General features: G+C 47.5%; 1 protein-coding gene across 1 annotated transcript in view; it reads right to left on the bottom strand.

Annotated features, from left to right (window-relative positions):
- The window catches only part of GRIK4 (glutamate ionotropic receptor kainate type subunit 4), a 292256-nt gene that overhangs the window by 135589 nt on the left and 143083 nt on the right, over positions 1-13584 (bottom strand). Inside the window, exons 5-6 of the mRNA XM_014785032.2 lie at positions 10567-10745; positions 6106-6159 (exon numbers count right to left, since the gene is read on the bottom strand). Of these exons, the coding sequence (XP_014640518.2) occupies positions 6106-6159; positions 10567-10745 (233 nt within the window). The remainder of the gene's footprint in view (positions 1-6105; positions 6160-10566; positions 10746-13584) is intronic.

The following is a 13584-nucleotide window of genomic DNA, read 5'->3' as shown; positions in this document are numbered from 1 at the left end:
GGACCTACACACTGCTCATCAAGCCATGCTGTGGTGGCACCCCACATACAAAATAGAGGAAAAGAGGCACAGATGTTAGCTCAAGGACAATCTTCCTCAAGCAAAAAGAGGAAGATCGGCAACAGATGTTAGCTCAGGGCCAATCTTCCTCACCCAAAAAAAAAGAATGAAGTTCTAATACATGCTGCAACACGGAAGAATCTAGGTGACAGTATGCTAAGTGAAATAAGCAAGACACAAAAGGAAAAATATTGTATGATTTCACTAATATGAAATATCTAGGATAGGCAAATTCATAGAGACAGAAAGCAGATTAGAGGTAACTAGGGGCTGGGGGATGGGGAATGGGAAGTTATTGCTTAATGGTTACAGAGTTTCTGTTGCGGGTGATGAAAAGTTTTAGAAATAAATTGTGGTGATGGTTATACAACATTGTGAATGTAATTTAATGCCACTGAATTGTAAACTTAAAAATGGTTAAAATGACAAATCTTATGTTACATATATTTTACCACAATGAAGACAAATTGAAAAAACAAATCTGGATAAAGGCAGGAATCGGTTTTCCAGGTTGTTTGTGAGTATGTGTCTTTTTTGACTTTGCAGAGTAATTTTCTCGTTTGCCTTGCTTTCTTCCTTGTTTGGTCCATCTCACTTCGGCCTGGACCCTTGACTCCTTACCTTGGCTACCACTGGGACCTGCTTCCTTCTGGTTCCTCTCCAGATCTCTAGCCAAGTGCATATCCTGGATCTCAATTTACCATTAAAGCTATCATGATTGGGACCCCAGGAGCTGACCTTTTGCCTCCCACCTTAGCCAGATGCCTTCAGAGGCCCATTCCCACCCGTTGATCAGAGATTTCCTGTCATGGGACTGAGTCCTGACCCATTAGAACCAGGAGCAAGGGCAAGAAGCTGTTTCACTGATCAAACCTCTGACACCAGTACAAACTATCCTAAATCCCATTTCAAAATAGATACATAAATAAAAGACCTGGAGATCTGTCCTCTGTTTGCTATGACTGTGTATCTTCAACATCTACAAACTCCCTGTCAGTGACCTCTTCCTCTCTTCTGGAGAGGGTCTGTCCCTGTATGTGGGTCTCTCTCTTCTTGCTGAAGTGTTTCTCTCATTGCTTGACACCTCACTGAGCCTTGGCTTCCCCTGGACCCCCAGACCTGGCTCTTCCCTGGACCTGTGCAGCTTCTCCCCTGGCTCTGCCTGATCCTCCTAGCCAGCCTAGCTCTCTCGGGCTCAGTTCCTCTCCGTGCATCAGTCATCTCCGTCAGCCAAAGCTCAGGGCTGGCACACTCATTCTCCCTGCTGGCCAGACCCTGACAGAGAAAGAAACTGTGTTTCTATAGACTCAGATGAATTGATGGTTTAGAAGTTTGATTCGTGATGGATATTTTGTCCCAACTCTTGTGATGGTAATCAACTGACTGACTGCTCTGGATTCAATCTAGTTCATTTATTACAGATGCCCTAAATCAATCAGCCTTCTTAATGCCTGGATGGAACTGAGGTATGGGGACTTAATCAATTAGTCAGTAATCACTGACACAAATAAACCCTACAAGGGTCGGTTCAGTTGTGCACAATAACTGAACTACCTAGTTCTATTCATTCTCTGGAAGTAAGTAAAATGGCACTTTAGGAGCCACTTTTACAGGCCGTTAGAGATGGGCAGCAAAATAAGTCTCTCCTGTTCCTTTGAGCACATGGGAAGCATAAATAGGACTTCTTAAAATAATACCTTCCCTTTGCTAAACTCGTATTGTGAGCCAGTTGTTGTGTGCATATTATCTCCTGAGGCAGGTGTTAGTATCCACTCGCAGATGAGGTTGTTGAGGCTCAGAGAGGTTAAGTAACTTGCACAAGATCACATAGCTGGTTGCTAGTCCAACTAGAATTCCAAGTCATGTCCGCCTAATGCCAAGGCCTATGCCTTTCTTGCTCACTGTGCTGGCTCTCAAAAAGCTAATCTGAGCACCTGCTGCATCAATGTGGCAGAATTCAGAGAGATGGGACATGATTGGGGTCCTTGAGGAAGTCACAGAAGGAATAAATAAGAATTAAAGTCTGGGTGGCATCCGTATTTGGGGGGAAGGGACTGGAGAAGCACAGAGGGTAACTCATTGACCTCTGCACGAAGCCCCTCCCTTTCCGGCCCAAGACTCCAACTGCAACTGGGCAGGAAGAGTGGACTTCAAAATAGTTTCTTAATGCCTAATAGAGGCCTGTCCCTTCCAGAAAGCCAAAGCACTAATGAGAGGCTTCCAGAATACTCTCTCACGGAGTGATTTTTGCAATGGCTCTGCTTCGAATTTCTCTAATTTTTCTTTATTCAGCCATCCTCATTCATGTAGTTACTGCTCTGATTTTCCCCTTGCAAAATTACAAACTGTGTCAATCCTGTTAATTCCAGGTTCAAAGAACTCTCTGACTGAGGTATGCTCCCAGAGCTCATCTCATTCAGTGCCCACCCAAAAAGGAGAAAAGCTCTTTGAAAACTGAAAGTATCATAGTGTTATATATAAAAAAAAAAAATTACAATGCCTTAGAAACATATAGTACTTTGTAATTTATAATGCATTTTTGTGTGTGTGTGTGAGGAGGATCAGCCCTGAGCTAACATCCATGCTAATCCTCCTCTTTTTGCTGAGGAAGACCGGCTCTGAGCTAACATCTATTGCCAATCCTCCTCCTTTTTTTTGCCCCAAAGCCCCAGTAGATAGTTGTATGTCATAGCTGCACATCCTTCTAGTTGCTGTATGTGGGACGCGGCCTCAGCATGGCCGGATAAGTGGTGCGTCGGTGCGCGCCCGGGATCTGAATCCCGGGGCGCCAGTAGCGGAGCGCGCACGCTTAACCGCTAAGCCACGGGGCCGGCCCTATAATGCATTTTTATTTATCCTCACACAACAACCTTGTAAGATTTTATTATCCTCATTTTACAAATGAGAAAACTGGGGCTCAGAGAGTCAATGTGACTCCCCCAAAGTCACAGAGTGAGTGTAAGGTAGCGTGGGGACTTGACTCGGGTCTCCTGACTTCCCAGACCAGTGCTTTTTCCACTAGATAAATCATCACAATCATTACTATCATTTCTGAGAAGAGGAAGTGGTGGTACACAGTGTGGGTGATGCTTTCTTAAAAATCTCCAAGCCAAGCAACTCCACCTTAGTCTGGTTACTGTCCTGGGAACTCATCTTCCAAATGACTGGCCTCCTTCCCTTTGGGAAGTGACCCACGACTCCTTGCTGCCCAGCCTCACCCTCCTCCACTCTCATGGCTGCCTAATGCGGGAAGCGTCCCTGGCAGGCTGGCACGAGGCAGGCAGCCCCTCGCCTGCCTTTCCCACTCCTCCCCTCGACTTCCGAGGCTCCCAAAATGGAACATGACTGCACTTTAATCTCTCTTTACTCTCCTGCCAACTTGCCCGGGCTCCCCCAGATGCCTCCTTCCTTTAAGCAAATGCTTTTGCACTGCCCTGGGAATAGTCTAATCCTTTTCTCCCCTTTTACATGTTAATGTTCTGATTTACAGCAGCAGTGTTAGACAGGAAAACATAAATAAATGAGCAAACAAAGTAGTCCCTTCTGTTTTATATTTCGAGGGGTAGTGACTGGGATGGGGCATGAAGGCGATTTCTGGGGTGTTGGTAATGTTCTATTTCTGGATCCGGGTGCTGCTTACACAGGTGTGCTCACTTGGAGAACGTTCATTAAGCTGTGCACGTGTGATATGTGTGGCCTTCTATCTGTGTGCTAGACTTCAATTTAAAAATTCCAACAATGGAGCAGGCAGTTTTGTGGTGGTGGCGAACCAGGTGATGGCTGAATGACTCTCTGGCGAGCCTGCTGTGGACAGAGTCCCTGTACCAGAAAAGAGACTACACTGCATTCCTCTAAGCTGTCTCAACTTGGAATGCAAAGGCCTGTAGGATACATCAGCGTTAACAATTCCACAGCAGCCCCAAGAAAGGGCTCTTCATGGAAACCTACAGCTGGAGAGGAACAAGGATCACAGGGTCCCAGTCTGTCTCTTTGGGCAGGCATCTCCTCAGCCTCGCAGGACATTTCAGGAGACATGGTCCCTAAGGCAGGGAGGGACACTGCACCATCTCCTGGATTACCCTATCACATACGTTGATCAAGAAAGTCTTAACTTCTAGGTAACCTTTTTCATTTTAAGATTGAAGAGTCAAATCTGTGAGGTTGAATTCTATTCCCTAACTTACCAAAGATCTTAAAATTAATTGACAACTGCCTTAAATCCTCTAAATAGGTTACTCTCAAGGATGGATACAAATAGATAAATGAATAATAATTAACTGACAGGTCCATTGCTGGAGCAGTCCATAAGTCTGACTTACTGTTTCTGGACATGCCACGTACTTCAAATCTCCAAGTATGTGGATATGCTGTTCCTTATTCTGGAATGCTCTTCCTTTCTTTGTCTATCTAGAAAAACCATACCCATCTTTCAGGGTATAGCTTCAAGGCCCCTTCTTTGGTGAAGCATATCCTGCCTGCCCCAGGTTGAGCAAGTGGCCCCTGCTCTAGGGTCTAGAGCACTGTGTATACACATCTAATAGAACCTACCATTTTGCACTGCAATAGGTACTTTGAGTTTTTCCAAGGCAGGCTTAGTTCCTTATTCCCATTTTAATTCCTAACGCCTGGCCCAGTGCCTATTATATCAAAAGCACGTCTGGATGAAGGGGCTGCCTAGATAAACAATCTCGATATCTCACGCATTTATAAAATAAAAGACTTCTTGTCTGAATTATTGTTTATAACAGTTCTATTTGTAGTAGCCAAAAACTGGAAACAACCAAAATGTCTCTTGATAGACAGTGGTTAAGCAAACTGTGGTGCATCAACACCATGAAATACAACTCAGCAATACAAGGAACAAACTACTGATTCATGCAACAAGTGGGATGGGTCTCAAGGGCATTCCACTGAGGGAAAGAAGTTAACCTCAAAAGGTCATACACTGTATGATTCCACTTATATAACATTCTCGAAATTATAAAATTACAGAAATAGGGAGCAGATAAGTGGTTGCTAGTGGTGAGGGATGGTGGAGAGAAGGGCGGTGGGTGTGACTATAACATGGCAGCAGGGAGATCTTTGTGGTGATGAAATAGTGTTGTATCTTGATTGCAATGGGAGTTACACACATCTACACATGATTTGATACATTTGATATTTTAATATTCTGGTTTTGATATTATGCTGTAATTATGTAAGATGTAACCATTGAAGGAAATTGGGCTAAAGATACATGGTACCTTTTTGTAGTATCTTTGTGCCTTCATGTGAATCTATAATTATTTCAAAATAAAAAGTTACAAAATTTTTTTTAACCAGTTCTCTGAGATTCTTTCTACTCTCTAATGAGTGTGTCTATACTTCACAACAACCTTTCACATTTCTTAATGCTTTACAGTTTCAAAATGCTTCCACATAGATTAAATGACATCATTTCAAAATTACAGCAACTCCATGATGTAGCAGTCCTTACCCCTGTTTTACAGATAAGGAAATAAGGCTCGGTGCTTGTTGAACGGCACCCAGGTGGTGTGGCAAAGCTAGTGCTCCAACCTGACTCAATAAAATGTCTATAGACCTGTTTTCTCATCTGCAAAATAAGAGGATTTAGCAAAGATGGCCTCTGAAGGTGCATCGAGTTATAAAGTGGTAGGACACACGTACTTTTGCGCTCTAGCTGTCCTACTTCTGAGCCAGCAGAGACGTGTGGTAATGCAGAGACAGCATTGCAGGCCAATAAGTGGACCTAGAGAGGAGACTCATTCATCAGAGGAATCAGCGTTGTGTAGCTGGTGGCATGTGAATGGAGGCATTAGACTCCCCAAATTCCCATTCTCCCAAGGCTAAGAATGGATGGGATGGGAATCCCAGTGGCTCTCGGACTTCCACGTTTCTGGGACGCCCTGTCTCTCTGGCTGGCTTCCGCTCCTCTGCTTCTGTTGTCTCTACTCCCCATCTCCTGGGCTTCAGTCCGTCACACCCCACTGACCCTAATTAATGGTACTCTCTATGCTAGGGAGGTAAGCTGTGAAAATGTCTTACCAGATTAGTGAAGATGTATGTGTAATAGGCTGACACCATCCCTAGTTCAGCTGCCTGCAAAGGGAAGAGAAGGAGATTAGAGAGGAAAACAAGAACCCACTGGAAGTAACGAGCAGTGAGAGCTCCACGTGTCTGCCATTTGTCTGGCCCACCACCTTCGGCGCCAGGCAGAGTAAAACATCTTCATTGGTTCTTCTGTTGCCCTTTACCTTGGAGGATGGAGGACAGAAACACTGGCCTCTAGAGTAGGGTCTCTCTACCTCCACCCCGCTCCTCCCCCTACAGTAACACTCACAGTAGCTGATGTTCTCATGCACAACACATTCCCATGGACATAACCAGATATCGTGGAAACCAAAATGACTTTAAGGGAAATGAAGGAAATAATAAAACAGACTACAATAATTATCTCCAAAACTATTAACAATAACAACGGCAAACCTGTACCACTGTTTAGTATGTGCCAAGCACTAGAAAGCATTTTACTGGTGTTAACTCGATGAGCTAGGCCCTGTGATTCCTCCTCCACCCCCTATGTGACAGCTGAGGAAACTCAAACACCAAAAGGCTATGTAACTTGTACAAGATCACACATCTCATAACTAGAAAAGTCAAAATTAAAGCCAGGCAGTCTAATGTCAGTGCTTTTGGCCAAATTCTACTCCTCCTGGAGGATTGTGATATTGATGGAACTAGTGACAACTCTGTTGGGGGCAGAGGCATAGATAGGAGAGTCTGCAGGTTGTAGGCAATTCCCAAATTAACTGGACCCCTGTCAGAAGCGAGTGAGCGAGACTCATAAGAGTATTCTTAAATCTGCAGTAATGCAGGAAACAAGTGAATCATTTGCAAACTTTGGTCCTTTATTAGCAGTAAGGAACCAGTTGCTTGTGACATGCCTCACCCTTGGTCACAGCACACCACTGTGTCATCATCTCACAGTTGAGAACTGCCACTTCAGAACAGCCTCCCTTTTGTCTGATCTTTGCAGCCATCATAAATACCCCTCACTAGCCTTCCCTGTCAGTGTGCCTGGCTTTGAGTGTGACAGGTGCTACAGAAACTGACAGGAGATCACATAAATAATGAGCCCAGCTCTCCCCAGAGCCTTCTTCCCTCCTGACAGTCAGTTAGATTTTCATAATGTATCCTGCAGCCCTGGGGCATGGGGAAACCGTTTTTGTCATGACTATTGAGGTGCATGGGGGAGAAACAAGACCAGGGATGATTACATTATCCTCTAACATAGTGTCTATCTCCCAAGGAACGCCAATAAGTTTGAGCATTCTTATAGGTAGCCTCCCGGGCTCCTTGGAGAACAGGCTGGGGGTAATTATATCACCAGCATTCGAATGTGAAACTGAAGAGCAGAAGATCTTAGTCACGGGGAAAGACAGCATGGGGTCACAGGGGAGCTCAAGGCCTCCCACATGAGGCTCCTTTTGCCAGCAAAGCTACCTTTCCTCCTCCACTTCCAAGAGGATGGGACGGCATGATGCCCACCCCATCCCACGCCCCTCCCACACTGTCCATATAATAGCGCTGTTGCCTCTCACCACCACCTACGCCAATGGGAGCCCCCTGGTTACAGGGATGGACTGGGGGCTGGGGGGTGGGAGAGGGCACCGTCAGTGGTTAAAACCCATTTTGTGAAATCTGCTGTCCTAAAGATAAAAGGCAAGAGATCCTTGGTTTTTAAGACCTGAATTCTGGGTAAACATGGAGTTCGTTGCTGGAACAGCCGCTCAATAAAGTAGGGGATTACTCTGCAAATCCTCCTGAAATCAAGAAGACAGCAGAGTGCTGCCAAGCTCCGGGGCCAGGCTCGCACGTGCACAAAGTCTCCCAGAGCTCCCTGCGCTCTCTGCTCACACTGCTTCCCACACGGAGTCCATCCTCCCTGAGGCCCCTGGAGGCCGTGTTGTAACTCTGGTGAAGGAGGAACACGGAACCCCGGAGAAGCATGCAGACTGAGTCCAGGCCTGATGCACAGCCTGCTCGACTGGGGCCACTAGGAATCAAATGGGGACAAAGGGAGCAGGGTTTCCTGACACCTCACTGGCCATTGATGGGTTTGGTACCAAGGTCACAAGAGCTAAGACCAACAGGTGGCCTCAGGGAAGCCTGCCACCGGCCACCCAGCAGAACTGTTTGCTAATAACGATCGTTACAAGCAGAGTTGCCTTCAAAAGCACAGCCATAAAAAAAAAAATTAAAATAGTTTTTAATGAAAATACCCAGTATTGGCAAGGGTGCTATAAGACACCTATACACTGCTGGTGGGAGTGTAAATTGTTACGGCCTTTCTAAGAGGCAATCTGGCAAATCATATCAAAATCCTTAAAAGCATGCATACATTTAAGTCAGTAATCCCGCTTCTAGAAATTTATGCTAAGAAATATTCATGAATGTGCATAAAGATTTATGTATAAAGATGTGCATCCTACCATTATTTATTACAGCAAAGATTGAAAACAACCTGTATCTCCAACAATGAAGGGATGGTTAAATAAATTACGGTACCTCCATATGATAGGAAATGATGCAGCCATTAAAATACTTGTAGAAAAATATGTAACGACACGGGAAAAATGCATGGCATATAATTAAGTGAAAAAGAAGCAGGTTGCAGAAGAGTATGTGTTGTGATAATAATTTTGAAAAAGAAAAAAATATGTCTATAAAGGCAGAAAGGATAGACATCAAAATTTAACAGTGGTTATCTCTGGGTGATGGAAATGTGAATGGTTTTTATTTTCTTCTATGTGTTTTGCTGTACTTTCCAAAATTTCAACAATGAACTGGACATACTATTAAAAAGAAAATAAAAAAAAAGAGCTCAACCACGTATGCTGAGAGCCATAAAATATTCCCGGGCAAGGGCTGACCCTAAAAGGCTTCCACCTGGGGGCTGTTCAGGTACTCCAGCTCCCGCCCACAGAAATGTGCATTCTGACTTGTCTTCCTCAAGGGGGCTGGGGGAACATCTAATTCACTCTTTACTCCCACCTTCCCTGAGGACTCCTCAGCCTGTACCCCTTTGCCCTGAAACTTGTAAGAGCTTTTCCATCCTTGATGACTTCATTGATCATAGCCCCACAGAGAAGAAATAAAAAGGAAGAAAAGAGAAAAATTCTGTGTTCGAATGTGTGTGTGTGTGTGTGTGTGTGTGTGTGAGAGAGAGTTGGGGACATGCACACAGACAGACGTGGGTTTGGAGCCATGGAAAATTACTATAGCAACGGGCTGAGGGGACAGCCCTCCCTACTCAGAGAACTCATTCAAATTTCTTATTAACTCTGGGACAAAAACTAGCTGGGAAGGGGAGGTTCGAGACGGAGGGAGGGAGGGGAAGAGACAATCATCTGAGTGTCCGCTGGGCTCCGCACAGCTTGGCAGAGGTTAACGAGGAGCCTCGCTCCCCCAGAGAAGATGGCAGGTTGTGTTTAAATGTGCAATTAAAATGGCATTAGAAGAGGCCAGTGAACCTGGAGAGGCTGGGGGAGCTGCTGGGAGGCACGGAGGAGGCTGGGAGCAGGGTCTACTCTGGGGTTGCATGCCTAGCCCAGCCACCAGCCCAGGAATTGGTGCCAGGTGACTGCAATGCTGCCCAGCTGTTTCCAGCTGTTTGCCCAGCATGGACCCCCCAGGCACCTGACTTCTTTCTCTGTCTCTCTCTCTCTCAGATTGGCCTCACTCGCAGAGTTCCGGTTTCCATGTGTGTATGTTCTGATTCAGGGGCTGGCACCCTCCCTTGGTATTCCAGAGGGTAGGAGAAGCTTCCTGATTTGCTTCAGAGACAACTGGTGCAGGTTCAGCTCTGCCCCTTACAGGGCTGGGCCTTGGACAAAGCTGTTAATCTCTCCGAGTCTCAGTTTCTTCATCTGTCAAGTGCAGATATTATACCAGCCTCACACAGTCATTGAGAGGATTACATTAGGAAATTACACAGCAGCACTTGGTAAACTGTAGTACCCTGTGTAAGGATTACAAACAGGGCCAACATTCAGCAATACACACTGATGTGACTGCCCTGGTTGTCAAAATATGGAAATACTTCCATACCGCTTGGCACATAGTCTCTGCCCCAAGACCCCCAGTGCCCCACCCCCACCCCCACCCCCCGAGCCCCTCCTAGGAACCCATGGACCTTGCCACAGAGCCCTGGCAGGTTCTAGGTTAGGCTAGTGTCTCTGTTGGTGCTGCCCTCCTGTACCAGGAGTTAAGTATTTTTACATCACCCTCATCCTGATTCCTCCTTTCAGCTTTCAGGAGCCCTCCATTGAAACTGAAGGACCGAAAGATTTGTCTGGGTTCAGAGGCCTAGCCCAGGGCTCCTCAAGCCATGTCCCAGGAGGACACCCAAGGCAAGGAGGGAGGAGGGTGCCAGCTCACAGGGAGGAGAGAGGAGGGAGGAGGATGCTCTGCGCCCACCAGCACCCGCCCCGGCCCGGCTCCCACCTTCAGGAGGATGGTGTGGGACATGGAGGCGTTGGCATGGATGATGATGGTGGCTGTCTTGTCGTCCCGGATCTCCTTGAGGAGCGGGGTGGGGTCCCGGGTGTCATCCAGCATCCGGACTGAGAGGGTATCCTTGGAGATAAGGAATTGCCGGAGCAGCTTCTCGAGGTTTAAAAGGCCTGGAGGGGAAGAGAGGATGAAGCCCCTGAGGGTCCACAGGGCTGCCTTGTGAGACACTGGGGCAAAGCAGGTCAAGGGAAGACCTGGGCCCGAGGCAGGGTGGTGGGTCTGGCCCCACCACTGGCACTAAGCAGCCGCATCTTAACCTGAGCAAGTTTCTTAACGGCTGTGGGCTTCTTTCTAAAATAAAAAGAATGCTCCTGAGCTCCCACTGCTTCCCCCAACTCCCTCGGGAATGCCCTTTTAAAGTGGAGAATGAGGCTTCCTGAGCAGGATGGGAGAATCCCCCCTCCTCACAGCCCTCGGGAGCAGAGCTGCCCGGTGGCCAAGACCCGGGTTCAGAGACCTCCAGGCCTGGGTTTCTTTCCCTAACTTGGCCACTAACCCACTCTGTGACCTTTCCATGTGGCCAGGTCTCTTGGCCTCAGTTTCTTCACCTGAGAAATGAGAATACTAACAGCGGCCAGCCGCAGGGCTATGGCGAGGATGAAATAAGGTAACAAGTAAAGTGCTTGGGCCCGAGCCCCGCACGTGGTAAACCCCAGACGTGTTACAGCTGGCTCTACTAAAGCCTTCCATTCCACTGTGGGGGTGGGGGAGCAGTTCCCTCAAGGTCACAAGGCCCAGAAAATAGGTCCAGCAAAACCCTTGAACTCCTCAGGACACAAGCTGCATTGAGACAAGGTATTATTATGATCTTAAAAGAACAGCCTTTGAATTGCACTCCAGCAGGCAATAATGTGGGCCCAAAACAACGGAAGATGGGACTGCGAGCTACGGACTCTTCCCCTCGCCCCTACTTAGGGGCAGTGGAGGGAGGAGGAGGTTGGAATGTGTCCCTGAGAGACAGGGTCTTTCTTCTGCTTTGTCTCTGAAAGGTAGGCCAGGGGCAGGGTGGGAGTGGGAGTCCCCTGGGAAAATAGTGGTCTCAATTCCAATGGAAAGAGACCTACAGGCATTTGCTCCCAAAAGCAATGACAAGAGTAACATTTATTGAGTCCGTACTGTGTTCCAGGTAATGGGCTAAACATTCGACAGGCCTCATCTCATGTAAGCCCTCATGACAATCCTATAACGTATTATAATCCCACGGCACAGAGGAGGACGTGAGGCGGGGAGATGAGTGACTCTCCCGGACGCCGTCTCCACACACTGTGGATGGTGTGGGAAGGACTGGCTCTCTAACCAATCAAAGTCCCCAGGCTCCAATTTCTGTAACGGCTAAGGGGATATTAAATGCAGGGATGTCTTGAATACGACCCCCAAGACTCCCCCCTGCACAGGTTACTTACCCTCCTGCCCCTTGAGGATCAAAAGGTAAGAGAGAGGGGGCTCTGAAGAGCATCATATCCACCTTCCTCATTTTGTAGGGAGGTGACAGGACGTGCCCAGTCACACAGGGACACAGCTGGGACCAGAATTCCCATTTTCTCATCTCCATCCAACCCTCTTCCCATGAGACCAGGCTGCCTCTTAGGACAAACACAGCAGGGGGCAGCAGGCACAGAACCCAGAGGAGGCCCGAGGACATGCGCCTCCGGACTTGGGGAGGAAAGCCCACTTGGTATGTGGTTTTAACAAGAAAAAAGTAGCAGGGTGGAGCACAAGGGCCTGACATGACGGAGACAGGAGCTCTGGGAAAATGGTGCCAACCCCTATCCTCCCATCACAGGTCCTGAGGAGACGGTCCAGAGAGCTGGAGGCTGCGGCAGTGACGGGGAAGCCCTGGGAGGGCCTGTTATTCACAAAGAGGCGTCAAAAATGGTCCAGCTGTGCAAGCCACAACATCAGGTTGGCCTTTCCTTCCTCCTCCAACAGGCCCTCGACAGAGATTTGTAAAGATCCACAGCCATCTGTGCCCCATGCAGCCCCTCACCACTGGCCTCTATCAAGAGTGGCACGTCTGCTTCCTTCATTAACTAAAATTTCACTTTACTCTAATCACCACTTGGTTTCGAAGTAGCTTCACTATGTTGCTGGGCACTTCCTGCCATTCCTGATGTGGAAGATCTGGATTCAACCTCAAGGTCAGCCCTCACTGGCTGTGTGACCTTGAGAAGTCATCTAACCTCTTCAGGGCTCCATTTTTCATCTGTAAAATGGGTGTAACAGGTGAGAACTCACTGAAATCCTATGCGGAAGCACCCCGAGAGCTGGAGTGTGTGGTATCGATTCTTGTATTTACTCATCCTCACAAGAGCTCAAAGGGCAGGCGTGGCTCGGTGAGGCAGAACGAAGAAGGAGGAGAGTACAAATCTGTTCAACCGACACTCTCTGCCCTAAGTGCAGGCACTGGGCCAAGACACCAGCAGAGAAATGGATCAGACACAGACCTTGCCCTCCAGGAGCTCAGAGTCCAGGGACTTGCAGCTAAATCTATAACGAAGTTCAAATCAAGTAGCTATTTTGTTTGATGTCCTAAATAATCTGGTTTTCTATGGGGCAGCCTCATTCTGTCCTATATGTAAAATGGAGGGAATATTCACACCCTTCCTCAGAGATGATGTAAAAAGCAAAATCCCACCTGCACAAAGGTCTGAGTACCTGACCTACAAGACACTCTAGCAAGGAGGTTGCGGGTGGCCATGAAGCTGGTGCTCCTGGAGTCTCGGCCGTCCCCTTGGCTCAAGAAGAGATCTGCGTGGGCATCCTATGGGGGAGGAAGCACTGCAGCTGGATGGGTGAGTAAAGGAGGGGTGGCAGAGGGAACCCCACAGTTCCTAGAATGTAGCAGGAGAATCTCTGGTGCTTGACTGGGAAAGAGGCCAAATCCCCTAGGATCCTCCAGACGGGCAATGAAATTCAGTGGGACGAGACAGAAAAGCCTGGGGGATGACA

The sequence above is a fragment of the Ceratotherium simum genome, chromosome 7 (assembly GCF_057802395.1).
Source record: "Ceratotherium simum simum isolate JZ-2026a chromosome 7, ASM5780239v1, whole genome shotgun sequence".
NCBI lineage: Eukaryota > Metazoa > Chordata > Mammalia > Perissodactyla > Rhinocerotidae > Ceratotherium > Ceratotherium simum.
Note: the sequence above shows the minus strand (reverse complement) of the source record. Positions and strands in the feature narration are given on the sequence as shown.